The 15,392-nt window shown below is 56.2% G+C and overlaps 1 protein-coding gene and 1 long non-coding RNA gene across 4 annotated transcripts in view; one reads left to right on the top strand and one right to left on the bottom strand.

Moving 5' to 3' along the window:
• Positions 1-15,392, top strand: part of TSPAN11 (tetraspanin 11) — a 64,356-nt gene that overhangs the window by 25,133 nt on the left and 23,831 nt on the right. For all 3 annotated transcript variants that reach the window (XM_060165600.1, XM_060165602.1, XM_060165601.1), the window contains exons 2-3: positions 1,241-1,335; positions 13,203-13,394. In XM_060165600.1, the coding sequence (XP_060021583.1) occupies positions 1,252-1,335; positions 13,203-13,394 (276 nt within the window). In that variant the 5' untranslated portion in view covers positions 1,241-1,251. The remainder of the gene's footprint in view (positions 1-1,240; positions 1,336-13,202; positions 13,395-15,392) is intronic.
• On the bottom strand, positions 13,478-14,181 carry LOC132529280 (uncharacterized). Its single transcript, XR_009543409.1, has 3 exons — positions 14,131-14,181; positions 13,844-13,900; positions 13,478-13,568 (listed from the first exon to the last, which is right to left on the bottom strand). It is a non-coding gene; the product is annotated as an uncharacterized LOC132529280 (long non-coding RNA).

Raw genomic sequence — 15,392 nt, forward strand, 5'->3', positions numbered from 1 at the left:
GCACGGTGGCTCCAGGGGAAGTAATCTGGGCCCGGCCGGCACCAGCCGCGGAGAGGCGGGGCAGGGCAGTGGCGGGGGGGCCCGAGCAGACACTGGTGGGAATGGAGGAGAGGGAGATGGAGGTGGGCAGAACCAAAGCCTGCTTGCTCTGGGTCTGGAATAAAAGAGGTCCCCCTAAAGGGGACGGTTCCTAAAGGAGCAGCTACACTCCGAGTGTCAGAGCGTGTGTGGGGGGGAGCCCAGGGAATGAGAGAAGCCCGAGGAGAGATCTCGGAGGCTGCTTTGGGATTTAGATGCAAACAGGATCACCGGGCACGTGAACCCCCATCTTCTCATCCCACTGACGCCACGGTTCCCAGAGAGCCCACCAGCGGGCATCGGGACAAGGGGAAGGAGCATGGTTCTGGGGCAAAGGCTAGGAATTTTAGGGCTGGCGCTCTGGGTTCTAACCCCTGCCACATGCAATATTAATAGCCAACAGTATAGAGCACTTACTCCGTGCCAGGGACTGTGCTCAACACCTCACGTAGATCATCCCATTTCATCTGCAAGACAACCCTGCCACGTGGGCATCATTATTCTCTCCGGTACAGAGGAGGGCACGAGGACGAGAGGTTACGTAACTACCCACATTCTCACACACCTTGTGACAGATCAGGGTTTAAACCCAGGGAGCCAGACTCCAGGTCTTGTCATCCTCCTGCCAAACCACTCGGTCTACCGACCTGCTTCCTCCTTTGGAGAGTCGAGGTGCTGGGGTGGCCTGGGGATATCGAGGTCCCTTCCAGCACAGATGCTCTGATTTGGGGCTCGTGCCTCACCTGCGCATGCAGAGGTCCTGTTCAAATGACACAGGATTCCACCGCAAGGCAGGCACGCCGAGTGTGTGTGTGTGTGTGTGTGCAGGACAGGTGAGCTTGTGTCCTGACACCCTGCTAAGACGGGGGGAGAATAAGAACACAGTAGCACAGTGCAAAGTCTGTAGGAAGACTTGCAGGTTAGTCCTGCATCAGAAGGGCCAAACCAAGATCCACAGCGCTAGAAAATTCTGCGTGGTTCACCTCCATTCTGTGTCCAATGACCTTGGCGTTTCTCTGCTCTTTGCTTGGGGCTGCACACCCCCAGTCTGAGAGTCCCCGGCCAGACAGGCTAGGATGCCCTTTGAAGGGAACCTCGCCTGGCTCTGGGCGGGCGAGGCCGCCTCCGTGGACCCCTGGTCACACGTGTGTCTTCTTTGCAGGCCCAGCAACCATGGCCCATTACAAGGCCGATCAGGACGACTGGCTGACGGTCTACTTGAAGTATTTACTCGCTGTCTTTAACTTCTTCTTCTGGGTAAGTGAACCCGGCACGCGCCACCCGCTTCTCCAGCACCGCGTGAGTCAAGCCGTCTTTGCTTTTTGTGAGTCATCTCTCTGGAGCTGATTTTTTCCAAATCAAAGACCACCCATGGGCTAATTCTGCCTACTTGAAAGCAAACGTGTACATTTGCTACTGAGGGGGAACCTAAGACTCGGCCTGCAGGTTGGCGTGGAGTCCGTACCGCACAGCAACCAGGCATCGCCATGAGCTTGCGTCCCGGCCTCAGTCCGCAAGGTCTGGCTCTCCCTCCCCTGCTAACTTGCGGCTCCAGTGCCTGGTGGGAAATGTGACAGCCTCAAACAACTGCTTGTTTTCCTCCGAAGCCCATTTGCCTTTCATGATTCACATTCTCCAGGCCCGAGGCAGAGAAACATAAGTCCTGGGGGGCCCAGGGCTGCCTCTGTGCATCGGGAATGGTCTCTGTAGCGACTCCCCGCCAGGGAAACCACCCGGGCTAGGTCATCCAGGAAGAAAAGAGTCTGTCCACTTGAGGCAATTATCCAGATAATTGGTAGCAGAATACCACCAGGTCCCAAAAGAGCCAGACACTGGAACGTGTCTGGAGAGGCAGAAGGGGGCTAACGGTGCAGGCGTTGCCGTCAGCAGAGGCAGAAGAGGGCTAACGGTGCAGGCGTTGCCGTCAGCAGACAGGCTCTGCCGTAGGCAACTCACCTACGCTGGCTGAGCCTGTGTCTCCAGTTAAACGAAAGCTATTTGGCAATGACCAACCCGCTGTTTTGCCTAATATAACTTCCTTGTTCCCAGCCCTTCTGCCTAGAAAAGTCTTTCGTTTTGTATGGCTCTCGGAGCTCCTTGGCATCTGCTAGATGGGATGCTGCCTGATTCAAATCGAGTTTTGTTCAAATCAACTTAACATTTTTAATGTGCCTCAGTTTATCTTTTATTTTTTTCATTAATTAATTAATTTATTTATTTATGGCTGCGTTGGGTCTTCGTTGGTGCGTGCGGGCTTTCTCTAGTCGCGGCGAGCGTGGGTTACTCTTCGTTGCGGTGCGTGGGCTTCTCATTGCGGTGGCTTCTCTTGCTGCGGAGCACGGGCTCTAGGTGCGTGGGCTTCAGTAGTTGTGGCACGCAGGCTCAGTAGTCATGGCTAGCAGGCTGTAGAGCTCAGGATCTGTAGTTGTGGCGCACGGGCTTAGTTGCTCCGTGGCATGTGGGATCTTCCCGGACCAGGGCTCGAACCCATGTCCCCTGCCTTGGCAGGTGGATTCTTAACCACTGCGACACCAGGGAAGTCCCTCAGTTTATCTGTTAATAGTGTATTTCAGAGACGCCCTGAAATGGTGTATGTGAAGTGCTTAATTCCGTCTCTGCACACAGAAGGCATTCAGTAAATGCAGTCTTTTGGGTATATTAGCTGTAGAAGGCCCCAAAATGCCAGCAGATCGACCTGCTCATAAGGCAGGGCTGAGTCTCCTTGTTGCCATGGCAAAGGATGCGCTCTCAGAAGCCTCTCAGAAAGGCAGAGGCAAAGCTGGGCTGTGTTTGCCTTTTCAGAGTCTTCCACTAAGATTAATGAAATTGCTTAATACTGGGAAGGATCATGGTATAGTAGTTAAGGATTGGTACACACAGCGAGGCAAGGGTTTAGAAGCGTCTTGGAGAGGGGACATACAATGCCATCTATTCAGAAGTTAAACAATCTGCCGTTTGCTTAAATGCTTTTTGCAAAGTTCCCGAAACGAACAATGAACTTGTTTTATTTGCAACTTTTCTCTTCCTGGGCGAGCGTTTCCTGGAATAGGGAAGTTGTATGGATGAAGACAGTGGAATAATAAAGCCACAGTGATATGATCAGGTCATTGTGTGGGCATAGATAGTTTCGATTCTCAGAGAGAAATCCGGTGGGGTGTTTAAGATTCTCATTGAGTGAGGATTTTTTTAAAAATACAGTAAGTCTCTTACATACGAACGAGTTCCGTTCCGAGAACGCATTCATAAGTCCAGTTTGTTCCTAAGTCCAACAGAGTTGGCCTAGGTACCCAACTAACCCAATCAGTTATATAGTACTGTACTGTGATAGGTCTATGACACTTCTCACACAAGTAATACATAACAAACAAACAGAAAATAAAGAAAGCATGTTTAATCTTGCGGTGCAGCACCTTGAAAAGTACAGGAGCACCAGCACAACAGCCGGCACACAGGCTGCCATCGAGTGAGCAGGCAGGAAGGGTTACTGCCTGGAGGAGGGAGAGGAGGTGGGAGATGGTAGAGCTGAAGGGTCGCCAGCAACAGGAGACGGAGGAAGCGGCAGTGTCACTCACGCCTGACGCTGATGGCGCGGGTTCTGGTTCCTTTGCTGGAACCAGATGCACGTTTGCATCTTTGAAAGCTTGCACCTGGAAGGTTTGTATGTCGGGGACTTACTGTAATAAGTGTGCTTTTCCAGCTCATAAAGTCTTATGTATCCACTAATAATTGATAAAATACTAAAAAATATGAGTAAGAAAAAAATGGCCCATATCTCAGGGTATTAGGCTCCTAGGGGGCTGTAACAAAGGAGCATAAATTGAGTTGCTTAAGAAAACAGAAATTGATGTCTCACAGCTCTGGAGGCCAAAGTCAAGTCCGAAACGAGTGTCAGCAGGGCCGCGCTCCCTCTGAGACTCTAGGTAGGACCTTGCTTGCCTCTTGCAAGCGCCTGGTGGGGGCGGGCATCGTGGAGTCCTTGGCTTTCGACAGCAGTCATCACGTGCTGTCCTTCCTGTGTGTCTCTATCCTTACACAGCATTTTCTTCTTCTTGTAAGGACCCACTCATACAGGATTAGGGCCCATCCTAATGACTGTACCCTAATTAATTACATCTGCAAAGATCCTATTTCCAAATAAGGTCACATTCACAGGTGCTGGGGTTAGGACTTTAACAAATCTTCCTGGGGACACAGTTCAACCCATAATACTGTCTACCCAGAAATGACCACTGTGGACATTCCTTCTAGGCTTTTCCCTGATCAGGACAACAGATGGTGGTGACCTGCATTGAGGGGGTGACAGCGAGCATCAAATACTTGGGGAGAGTCAAGGGTTTTAGGAAGCAAAATTGACAAGATTTGGTCATTAATCAGATGCTGTCGAGAGGGCAGAGGTGTCTAGGATATGTAAGTCCATCCCCACAGCGGGAGCCCAGGAAGGCAAGCAGCGTGGGGTCCGATGGCGACGTCAGACATTGGCGTGGTGCGTTTGAGTTGCCAGGAGACCATCTGAACAGAGATGCCCAGCGAGAGAAGTCAGCTCAGGGGTCTGGGTCTCAGATGGGCATCGTCTCCACCCCCATGGTGGTTGCAGCCACGGGACTGGGTGAGAATCCCAGGGAGAGCATGGGGGCTGAGAATTCAGGCAAGAGAGAGATGTGGGAGTCCCAGATATCAGGGGTGCGTCCAGGGTCCACAGTGTCCCCGTTTGCCCTGTCTAAACCAGGAGAGACCGGGGTTACGATGCCTAGCATCTGAGAGGTACTGCTGGATAACGACCTTCCGTAGACCATCCCCTGTGATCCGCAGGTCAACCCTGGCGGCTGTATCCCTGTTATCCTCATGTTACAGACAGGGAGCAGGTACACCCAGTTCGGAATCCTGCCCGAGGTCTTGTCGTGGTGCTAAGGAGAGCTGGTGCTAACGTCCAGGTACTCTGGTCAGTGATGATGGAAAATCTATTCCATGGCATTTATTAAGCACGTGCTAAGTGCCAAGCCCCGTTGCGGACGCTTGGAATCCGTCCGTGGACAAAGCTCCCAGCATCCACGGAGCTTCTGTTGTAGGCCTTCCCTGGGCTGTGCGTCCGCGCGCATCCTCCCAGCGCCCCGAGGCTGTGAGCGGCTCTGCGAGAGCCCTGCGTTAGCAAGGTAGAAGCAGTCTGCCCGAAGCCCCGGAGCTGGGGGCCCCTCTCTCTGACCCCTAAGCCGGTGTGCCTGGCCGTCAGCTCTGACGTCACCTGCTGCCTCCAGCTCTGAGTTCCGCGTTTTCCCAGTGTCCCGGGTGCCGGGAAAACTTGGGCTCAAGTTCAGGCTCAAATTGAGACCCCATTGTCTATTTGCCGTGGAAGATTAGGTGCTGCGGACTGAACTGTGACCCCTAGGGACTGAAGCCCTAACCCTCAATGTGACTGTATTTGGAGACAGGGCATTTAGAAGGTGATTAAGGTTAAATGAAGTCACAAGGGTGAGGTCCTAATCCGATGGGACTGGCTTTACAGGTAGAGGAAGAGAGCTGTCTCTCTAAGCCTGCCCAGAGGAAAGGCCGTGAGGACACAGTGAGGAGACAGCCGTCTCTGTAAGCAAAGAAGGTCCTCACCAAAACTGAATCAGCCAGCACCTTATTTGGAGGACTTCCAGTCTCCAGAACCGTGAGAAATAGAGATAAATTTCTGTTGTTTAAGCTGCTCTATGGCGTTTTATTAGGGCAACCTTGAGCAGTCTAACACATTAGGCAGATCACTCCATCTCACTGAGCGTCACGTTTTGCATACGTTAAACGGGAACATCAGTACCTGTAAGAATTAAAGACGAATATTTAGGAAAACATTTCGCGCGGTGTCTGGCGCATGCCTACCTGGTGCTTAGCTGTTACGCGTAGCTACGCTATTATGATTAATAGCTACGCTAATAGCTACGCTATTAGACTAAGGGGCACGCCTCGTCTCTAACCGCTTCCTACATCCACAGCTCTGGCTTGGCGGCTTCGGGGATCATGTGACCCATATAAGAAGTTCATGGAAGCATAAGAATTGCTCACGTGAAGCAGCATTCACGAAGCTAAGCTTACCCTTACCGTGTGCGGTGCACTCCGATGCTTTCTCCTCTATAGCGTGGTGGCTTGGTTTGGTTTTGTTGTTTAGCACAGGTTACCACCCACCAAGTGTAGCTCACAGCCCTAAATGTTTACATCCCAAAGTTTGAAACACCCAGAGCAGTGAGATGGGGGGAAACAGCACCCCCTCCACCCCCAGGTGGGCAGGATTCAGGTGCCGGTCATGCAGTGCAAGGTCTTGGTGAGACTTTAAACCAAAGTCTCCGCCAGCTGCCACCGTAGCACAGTGTGAGGGTTATAAACCACCTTACACTCCAAAATGATTCTACAAGCACTCTGTCATTATCTTCACTCCCATTCTGTAGATGATAAAACTTCAGCTGAGATGCCTGGCAGAGTTCTAGGTCAAGTCTGGGCTTTCTGACTCTGCGTCTGCTGCCCTTCCCATCTCCATAGACCACTGACTCGTAACCACAGCCTTAGACCCACCACTCTGATGCCTACTTGGACTCCAAAATGTCTCCAGGAGTCAGGGTTGAACCTGGATTAGGACGTTTTGATGGTGTGGACAGTTCAGACACGCAGCGCATGAAGATTATAAGCAGAACTGAAGTACAGCATCGCAATACACACCCGCATCCTGTATCTAAGCTCTGCCCCACCTCTGGACCCCTACCCGCTACTCAACCCATGCCTGCCCCCCATCCTTCACCATTGCCCTGCCCCTGACTCCCACCCCACCCCCACCATGCAGTTCGACTAATGCAGAGTTGAACATGACCATCTCACTGGGCAGGGGCGGCTCCCTTGGATACAGCTCTGAGTCAGGAACCAAAAATGCCAAAGCTTTCATGACCCTAAAAGAGAAAGCGTGACCCAAGCTTCCTACGCAGCCGCCTAGGAAATGCTTTACCTCCCCCTCCCATTTCCTACACGGGTCCCTACAGCTCCCATCACCCCTGCAACGTTGTTCTCTAATGTATTATTTTAATTAGCTCCTTGGCAGTGTTAATAATCAAAACTTTTCCAACCTCCCAGGAGCTACGCAGGCTGTGGGAGAGCCAGGGAAGCAGCGGCTCCCTTGCCTGGGGTTGCCTTGCCTCCGGAAGCTCTGTCCTGCCCGGGGCGCTGGCTGCAGTGTCAGCACCTCCCTCAGGGGCCAGTGGGGCTCAGACTCCAGGGGATCCCTGGGGTCCCTTAGGGGGACACGGACCAAGACAGGAGGCAGTGGTGATGGAGGACTCGCCCGACCAGGGCAGTGAAGTGGCTTGAGAGCATCCCTCCAGGGTCCCGGGGGAGGGCCTGGTAGGGAATAGCCTCTGCTCACCCCCCTGCCGAGGGGAGAAGCCTTCACTCTGTTCACCATCATCCCACTGATGGTGGCCTCTGCCCACCTCCTGGGACAGGTCATCTGAGGAAGAACAGCTGAGGGGCCCCGTGGCTGGCGTTTCTGCTGGGTCCCTTCTTAAGGTGCTGGGATGTCGCAGGACCCCGTGGTGTCCGGGCATCCTGCCTCTCTGTGCTTCAGCTTCTGCTGGGGGACAGGCCCCTACGCGGGGGAAATGCACATCTGGTCTGCCCAGGGCCGCGGTGGGGAGACCGGTCCAGGAGGAAGCCTGTGGTGGCCACTCTGAGCCGTCGCCGCTGCAGCCCAGACACCCCTCAGCTTGCTTGGGAGTGTCCGCAGCCCAGTGGGTGAAGAGGGCATGAAGTGGACGTCAGGTTTCTTGAGTTCTAGGCCCCCGGCCGGTCACGGGTCCTTGGAAAAGTCACTGTTCTCTGGGCCTCAGTTTCTTCATCCGGAATATAAAAGGGTTAGACCTGACTCTTTCCTCTGCCCCCTTCCTCTGTCCCTCCTGCTTCCATGGGGAGTTACGGGGCATCTGTCATACGTGGAGGGCTCTGCTGCAGATGCTAAGATGAGTGAGGTTTAACCAAGAATCTAGAGGGGGAGGCAGACGAAGTACCGAATGCAGCAAACACGCCGTGACGCCTGTAACTGCAGAAACCCGTGCGGGCGGGGACGAGTAGGGCGGACAGGCTGATTTGCTGGGAGGGGGGCGGGGACAGCGCCAGGCAGCATCCCTCCGGGTTCTGAGCTGCGTGTGGAAGAGAACAGGTGATGTGAGTCCCCTCCCAGCCCCGACCCGCAGTAAGTCCCATGAGATGTGCCCGTGTGACGAGGAGACTGGCCCTTGCTGTCCCTGCAAGAGAGTGAGGAGTCCAGAGTGGCGACCACGGGGGTCCTGGTCTGGGCCGTGGTGGTGCCGTTGATGAGACTGGGGGAGGGGGGGCGCGGAGGACAGAGGTAGCTCTAACTGGGTGAACACTCATCCAGCCCCTGGTCCTTCCCAGTCCAGGTGGTGCTTGGCACCTGGAGACCCCCAGCAAACACTTAGGGGAGTGGACTGCACCACCACCTGTGCGACCTCCGCCCCCTCCCCGTGCCACGGGCGCCCCGGCACTGCGGGCAGAGAGCACTCCTGCCCCGGGGTCCTCCCGTGTTGGGAGCCCCAGCGTCCTGGGCCTGCTGCACCGGCTGGTCCCCTCCCCGACCCCAGCCCAGAAGCCATTCAGCTGCTGTCGAGGAGAGGAAAACCCTGCAATGACCTTTGCACCCCGCCTGCTTTCCCCTGGGTCTGACAGGCAACTTTCTGGCCATGTTTCTTCTCTATAAATGGGCTGTTCCTAAAATTACACGGCCTGGGTGACCTGCCCGCCCCTCCCGGCCTGCCCGTGTCCTGGTTGGTAAGAAGGCCAGCTTCACCCTCTGCAGGGCTTTCTGCCCTATTGGCTACAGGCTATGGTTTTGAAAAATGTACTTAATATTCCAAAGAAATCCAACCCAGTCTCTGTAGGGAGCCAGATACTGTTGAATCAACTCTATGCAAATAGCCGGTGCACAGCTCAGCAGGGCCATTTGGCTCCGGCCCCAGTCGGTCTTCCGCAGGGCCTCTTCCACCGCTCTTTCTGCTGACCCGGCATCTCTGAACCGCTTGACGAAAGCCACGAGCATCTTGCTGGAGGTGTACTGGCAGATGGTCGTGGGGACATGTCACCCACGCGGAAGACCTCTGAGCTTGTCATCCGGCCATTTTACAGATGAAGAAACTGAGGCTTCCAGAGGCGAAATGTCTGCACAGTCACACACTTAGTCAGGGGCACGGCCAGGGCTGGGACTGAAGCCCACTGACCCCTTCCCTCCCAAGACGCCCTCTGGCGATCCGTCCCGACGTTGGGCAGCTTTGACTTCTCCTGTCCACAGGAAAGATCGTTTCCTAAAGAGCCAACCGGGTCCCAAGCAGGACACCCCCTGAAGGACTTGAAACTCTCTTGCCCCGGATGGCAAATCCCATTGGGTGTCCCCAGCAGACACTATGTGACACCCCAGGGGAGGCCTGGGGGCCCCACCGACTTGGACTCGCCTCCTGATTTCTTCTGCACGTCAGGGCCAGTGTGAATTTGTTGCTGTCCAGACCTTAATCAGGACAGCGTGTCCGCCCAGACCCTCCCCTGTGGGCGAGGGCCCTGCTGCCGCCCTGGCTGAGCTGCAGCCCTGCCTGCTTTGCAGATCCCAGCCGTTCCTGTGACCGGGACATGCTCCTCTCTTAGGGGGTCAGTGTGCTGCGGCTGCATTGCTCACAGCACCCCTCCCTCCCCTGGGAGCACATAGTTTCTTCCTTTCTTGCGTAATTTAACTTTCCTCCATTTGGACTGAAAATACTGCTCCTTGTCACCCCCCTTCTCCCCCAAAGCTCCTGTCAAAGCAAACACCCTGGGCTTCCCTGGTGGCGCAGTCGTTGAGAGTCCGCCTGCCGATGCAGGGGACACGGGTTCGTGCCCCGGTCCGGGAAGATCCCACATGCCGCGGAGCGGCTGGGCCCGTGAGCCATGGCCGCTGAGCCTGCGCGTCCGGAGCCTGTGCTCCACAACGGGAGAGGCCACAGCAGTGAGAGGCCCGCGTACCGCAAAAAAAAAAAAAAAAAAAAAAAAAAAAATTTATTCCTTACCAGCTCTTTTGGCAAAACCACCCTTAAACATTCCAGAGAATTTTTTAAACTTTTTATTTGGAAATCATTTCACATGTATATAAAAGTTACAAAAAATAAAAATAGGGCTTCCCTGGTGGCGCAGTGGTTGAGAGTCCGCCTGCCGATGCAGGGGACACGGGTGCGTGCCCCGGTCCGGGAAGATCCCACATGCCGCGGAGCGGCTGGGCCCGTGAGCCATGGCCGCTGAGCCTGCGCGTCCGGAGCCTGTGCTCCGCAGCGGGAGAGGCCACAGCAGTGAGGGGCCCGCGTACGGCAAAGAAAAAAAAAGCAAACACCTTGATGCAGACAGGGAAGTGGCGGGAGGGGCAGTCCTGAGCTGGGCCAAGGGCCTCCAGGCCGCGGCCTCAGGGGAAGATGTTCTTGGGACCCTGCTGGGGGAGGGGACAGGACTGACCCCTGTTGACTAGGAAACTACGCGGTGGTTCTCAACTGGCACCACCTGGGGACTTAGTCAAGGATCCAGGCCTGGTCCCACCCCCCGAAATCCAGGCAGCTTGGTGATGTGCGGAGGTCTCTGGGTGGTGGTGCGGCCCAGCTGAGAAGCACTGCCTTAGAGGGTGCAAGGTGGGGGGGCCCAGAGACGTCTGCGCCGGGGTCATTGTGAGATGCAAGATGAGGCCTCAGCCCCCGAGCCAAGTGCATTATTTTCCGTGGATGACGTTCCTCTGGGCAAAGCGTCCCAGGCCTTTCATCAGCTTCTCAGGGGGTTCCATGTCCCCCAGCAGATTAGGTGTCCCCAGTGCTGTCACACGCACCCCTTTGGGTGGTTCCAGATGCGATGCTAAGCCTGTGGGGTTGACAAGCCTAATGGATGACGCGCCTGTTTCTATGAAGACGCTACACGCGTCAACAGTGAGATCCACTCCGTGTGGTCACGTGGACTATTCCATGCTGCTCAGAATCTCTGCTTGGTACTACCACGTGCCTTTGATTAATCAAGAATGAGAAATGAACTATTACTTCATGCACTGCGTTTGATAGGCAGAAACCCTTCAAAACATAAGACCCGTGGGAAGAAGTAATCAAAGGGGCCCTTGATGGTTATAGGTTGGGACCCACTGGCCTAACACGTCCACCTTGTTTGAGAGATGAAGAAACTGAGGCCCAGAGAGGTTAAGGGACCCTCTTTAGGTCACACAGCCAGTTATGCCCAGTTGAGAACCTCTCTCAAGCCTCCCGGGCATGCTGTAGGGGCAGAAAGATTATGTGCAGAATATTTTGCTGGAAACCCTCACTTGACACAGTCCTGTCGACCCAGACGGAGGAAATTCCTCACTGGTCCTGGAGGTTATGTGGCCAGAGGTAGCCCACGCTCCTGAGAATTAGAAAGCCTGCTGTAGTTGACCCAGACGGAGGAAATTCCTCACTGGTCCTGGAGGTTATGTGGCCAGAGGTAGCCCACGCTCCTGAGAATTAGAAAGCCTGTTGTAGTCCAGGATTTCATCCAGCCTAAGATACCATCACTTGTAAGATACACCATTGTTTTCTGTACCGCAAGGCAAGAGTGTGGCCAAGCGTGGTTGTAAGATGCCATCAACCATAAGATGTGTCTGGTTTTGGAGATGTTAAAACGGGAGGAAAAATATGTGCCGTGGAATCAAAGGAGGTGGATTCCATTTGGAGCCGTGCGACGTCCTTCCACCTGGTTCTCTTACCCGCTAGAGGTGCTAAGGGGGATGAAACGCCCCTTAAAAGAAAACAGATGTATCTAAAAAGCAGGAGTGAGTAGGGGAGCAGGCCCAGCCCAGTGTGTGCGATCCCAGGACAGAGTCCCACACTGGCCCTCTGCAGACCTGGGTTTGCATCTCAATCTCGAAACTCTGGGTGGGTTTCTGGGGGGGCGGGGGGGCGTGTGCAGGAGGGTGTCCTCTCGAGCATGCTCTATTCTCTCCAGCCTCCATTTCTTCATATGCAAAAGAGAAAACGCCTGCTCCCACCTGCCAGCCCTAAGCCTCCCGAACTACTGTGAAGCTCGAAGAGGCGCCTGGTGCAGCCTCGTTGCTAAGGAGCTTCCGTCTGCCCCGCTGAGGTCTGCGAACGGCAGGCGGGTTATACAGAGTCATCGGGGCAGTGGGACCAAGCCCACTGGGGCTGCCCACCTTCAGCCACACTCAGGACCCCCTGAGGGAGCAGCAGCCCCCATCTGAGAAGAACTCATCCTCAGATGAGGCAGGGAAGCTGGGGGCCATGCTCCTGCCTTCCCAGGAGCAGGTGGCAGATCTGGTCACAGGTGCCGGGGTCCTGCCCCGCCGCAAACCCTGGGCCGACACCCCTGCTGTTCACCATCTCGCACCTCGGGGACACACACACATACTTTGCCCAGGATCACAGCCACAGAAAGGGTCGTTCAGCCTCACTGCAGAAGGAACAGGGCAGCTGTATTTCCCAGGGTCCCTTCCTGGGATCAGGGCCGAAAGGGATCAGACGGTCAGCAAAGAGGACACCTCCCCCCCGCTCAGTGTCCTGCCGTCCCAGAGCGACTCCAGCCTGTGGAGCGTGTGTCCCTTCCTTTGGGGGGGCAGCTCGGCTGAGCTGCAGACCCGGGCTCCGGGCTGGGGCTGGCCCTGCCCTGTGTCGCCCCACAGAGGCGGCCCTCGGGCAGCTCCCCTTCCTCTGTTGGCCTTGTCCTCTGTCTGTAGAGCAGAGATGAGAAGCCCAGTCGCGCTCCCCCCCCAGGCGATGAGAAGGGGGCTTGTGAAAGTGGCCTGCCAGGGATGCAAGCCGGGGAGGAGCGCTTGGGGTTGGGGGCGGGGACGGCGGGAGGGGGTCCCCACAACTGGAGCGTCCCTGCCTCATGACGGGGACGCACGGACATCGTGGTGGGAAGCACGGGACCGGGAGTCAGACCTGGACCCAAACTCTGTCCCTGCCTCTCCCCTCGACCACGGGTAAGCCTCTGTTTCCCCATCTACAAAATGGGCAGCCAGACGCTTCCCACGGGCTTCTCAAAGGACCAAATGAGATGATGCCCGAGAAGAGCCTCGTAGGCGGTGGGTGCTCAGACCCGGTGTCCCGCAGATGGGGGGTGCCGCGGTCATGGCCGTGGGCGTCTGGACCCTGGTGGAGAAGAGCGGCTACCTCGGCGTCCTGGCCTCCAGCACCTTTGCCGCGTCTGCCTACATCCTCATCTTCGCGGGCACGCTCGTCATGGTGACCGGCTTCCTGGGCTTCGGTGCCATCATCCGCGAGGACAGGAGCTGCCTCTCTGCGGTGAGTGTCTGCCCGGCCCTGCCCAGCGCCGTGGGCAGAGGGAGGGCCACCTGCCCCGGGCTTCTGAGAGCCTGGCCCCCTGACCAGGCTCCGCTCTGAGAGCCCCACCCAGTGACGCTGGCCTTGGTCTTGGAGGCCTCGGGAAGGCTGCCATGGTCTCCAGGTGCTTGGGACCTAAGCCAGGAGGGCACCTTGGAGGTGGCGGCAGCACTGCTCCTCCCCTTTTTTCTCCTCCTCCCCCGCTCCTCCTCTTCCTCTGTCCAGATTTTACCATGGTGATTTTCAAAAATAGGCAAAAATGAAAAGAATGTTACAATGAAGGTCCAGGTCATCATCCAGACTCACTGCCACCATCTCAGAGCCAATCCTGTCCATCTGCCCCCTCCCCCGCTCCCCGCCCCACCCAAGGCCCCAGATATCACGTCACCTGTAAAAATTTCAGGGTGTACCTCAAAGACGTAAGGATCCTTTTATTAGAAGAGGTAATGACAAGACCATTATCACACCTAAAAACAATTAACAGTCATTCCTTGATATCATGAAATAACCAGGCAATTCCAAATGTCCCCTATTGACCCATGAGCTGTTCTTTTTTTTTTTTTTTTTTGCAGTTTATCTGAATCAGAATCTAAATTTGTAAGGTCTGCGTATTAGAGTTGGTCGATGTGTCTCCCAAGTCACTTCTGGTCTCTAGGCTCCCCATCAATCTCTGTCTGTTTTTTTCCTTGCAATTTACCTGTTGAAGGAACCAGGTCATTTGTGCTTTGCTCTCTCCCAGTCTGGGCTTTCTGATGCCTTGCTGGTGATGTTCTCGTAGTTGGGTGTAGAAGCTCGATCAGACTCAGGTGTGATGGTTTGGGCAGGTGTTTCATGGGTGAGGTGGGCAGCACAGGCTCCGCGTCGGATGCCCCCCTGGAAAGCTGAGAGGACACCCGCACCCCACCTCTGGCTCCAAGTGTCAGGAAAGGAAGGGCTGCACTCGAGGGGGCGGAAGCCGGAGTCCCGCTCAGGACTCCCAGACCCTCCCTCCCTCCTGGGCACCTGCTGCCAGGGCAGGCTCCCTGGGGCCCGGGTGGCATCTCCCCCTTCCTCTCCCCAGTGACAAGCCCAGTGCGGGCAGGGTAGGCTACGAAACATCTGGACTCAGAAAGGAAGGGCCGGGGCTGGAGTCAATCAGGCTGAGCCTGGAAAGGCTGCAGGAAGAAGCCTTGAGGGCTACGCCCTCCCTGCCCCGCTTCCCGTGCCCATCACTGACGTGGCAGCCTCGGCCCCCCGCGTCTGACCAGAGAGAGGAGGGGCCGGAGGGGCCGAGCCCCGCTGCCTCTTGCGCCAGCCGTGACCTAGCTTTTCGCTCTGAAGGCAGCAGCACCTGCGCCCAGGCTCAGCGGGACAGCCCTCCCCTGCCTAGCAAAAGTCCTTAGCTCTGCTGAGGGTCGCCCAGAGCAGGGTGCGGGCCGCGTGGACGGTGGGGGGGTGAAGGCCCACGGGGACCAGCCACCGGACCGTGGCTTTGACTTGAGCTGTCCTTCCAGCCGTGGGACAGGGGTGCCCTGAGCCAGCCTGTCCCTGCCAACCGTCCCCAACTCCTGAGTCCTGGTGAGCCTGCTGACACCCTCGATTGGACCCGTGTGAGCTGGATGAGGACACGAGACATGACTGAGGGACCGGGCCTGTGGTGTAGCGGGTGGTGAGGGGCAGGGGGGTCCAGCCCTCTGGGACTGAAGCTTACAGGGACCGGGGCTCCTGGGCCCGGAGAGGGCCCGTCCCCTGCATCATCCGTGACCCCCTTTGCCCTGCTCAGCCCTGGTCCTGCGGGAAGCAGGGCCTTCGCCTTGGCCTCTGGTCTCGGCCTGAGCCCTCTGGCCTGGGAGGCAAGCTGCCGGCCCTCCTTCCCACCCAGAGCCCTCCCTCTTGGTTCTAAAGGAGTCCTGTGGCCCGTGGTCCCCTGCAGCCTGGGAAACAGCCCCCTGCTTTCCACCAGGGTGCGATTATAACACA

The sequence above is a fragment of the Lagenorhynchus albirostris genome, chromosome 11, assembly GCF_949774975.1.
Source record: "Lagenorhynchus albirostris chromosome 11, mLagAlb1.1, whole genome shotgun sequence".
NCBI classification, from domain to species: domain Eukaryota; kingdom Metazoa; phylum Chordata; class Mammalia; order Artiodactyla; family Delphinidae; genus Lagenorhynchus; species Lagenorhynchus albirostris.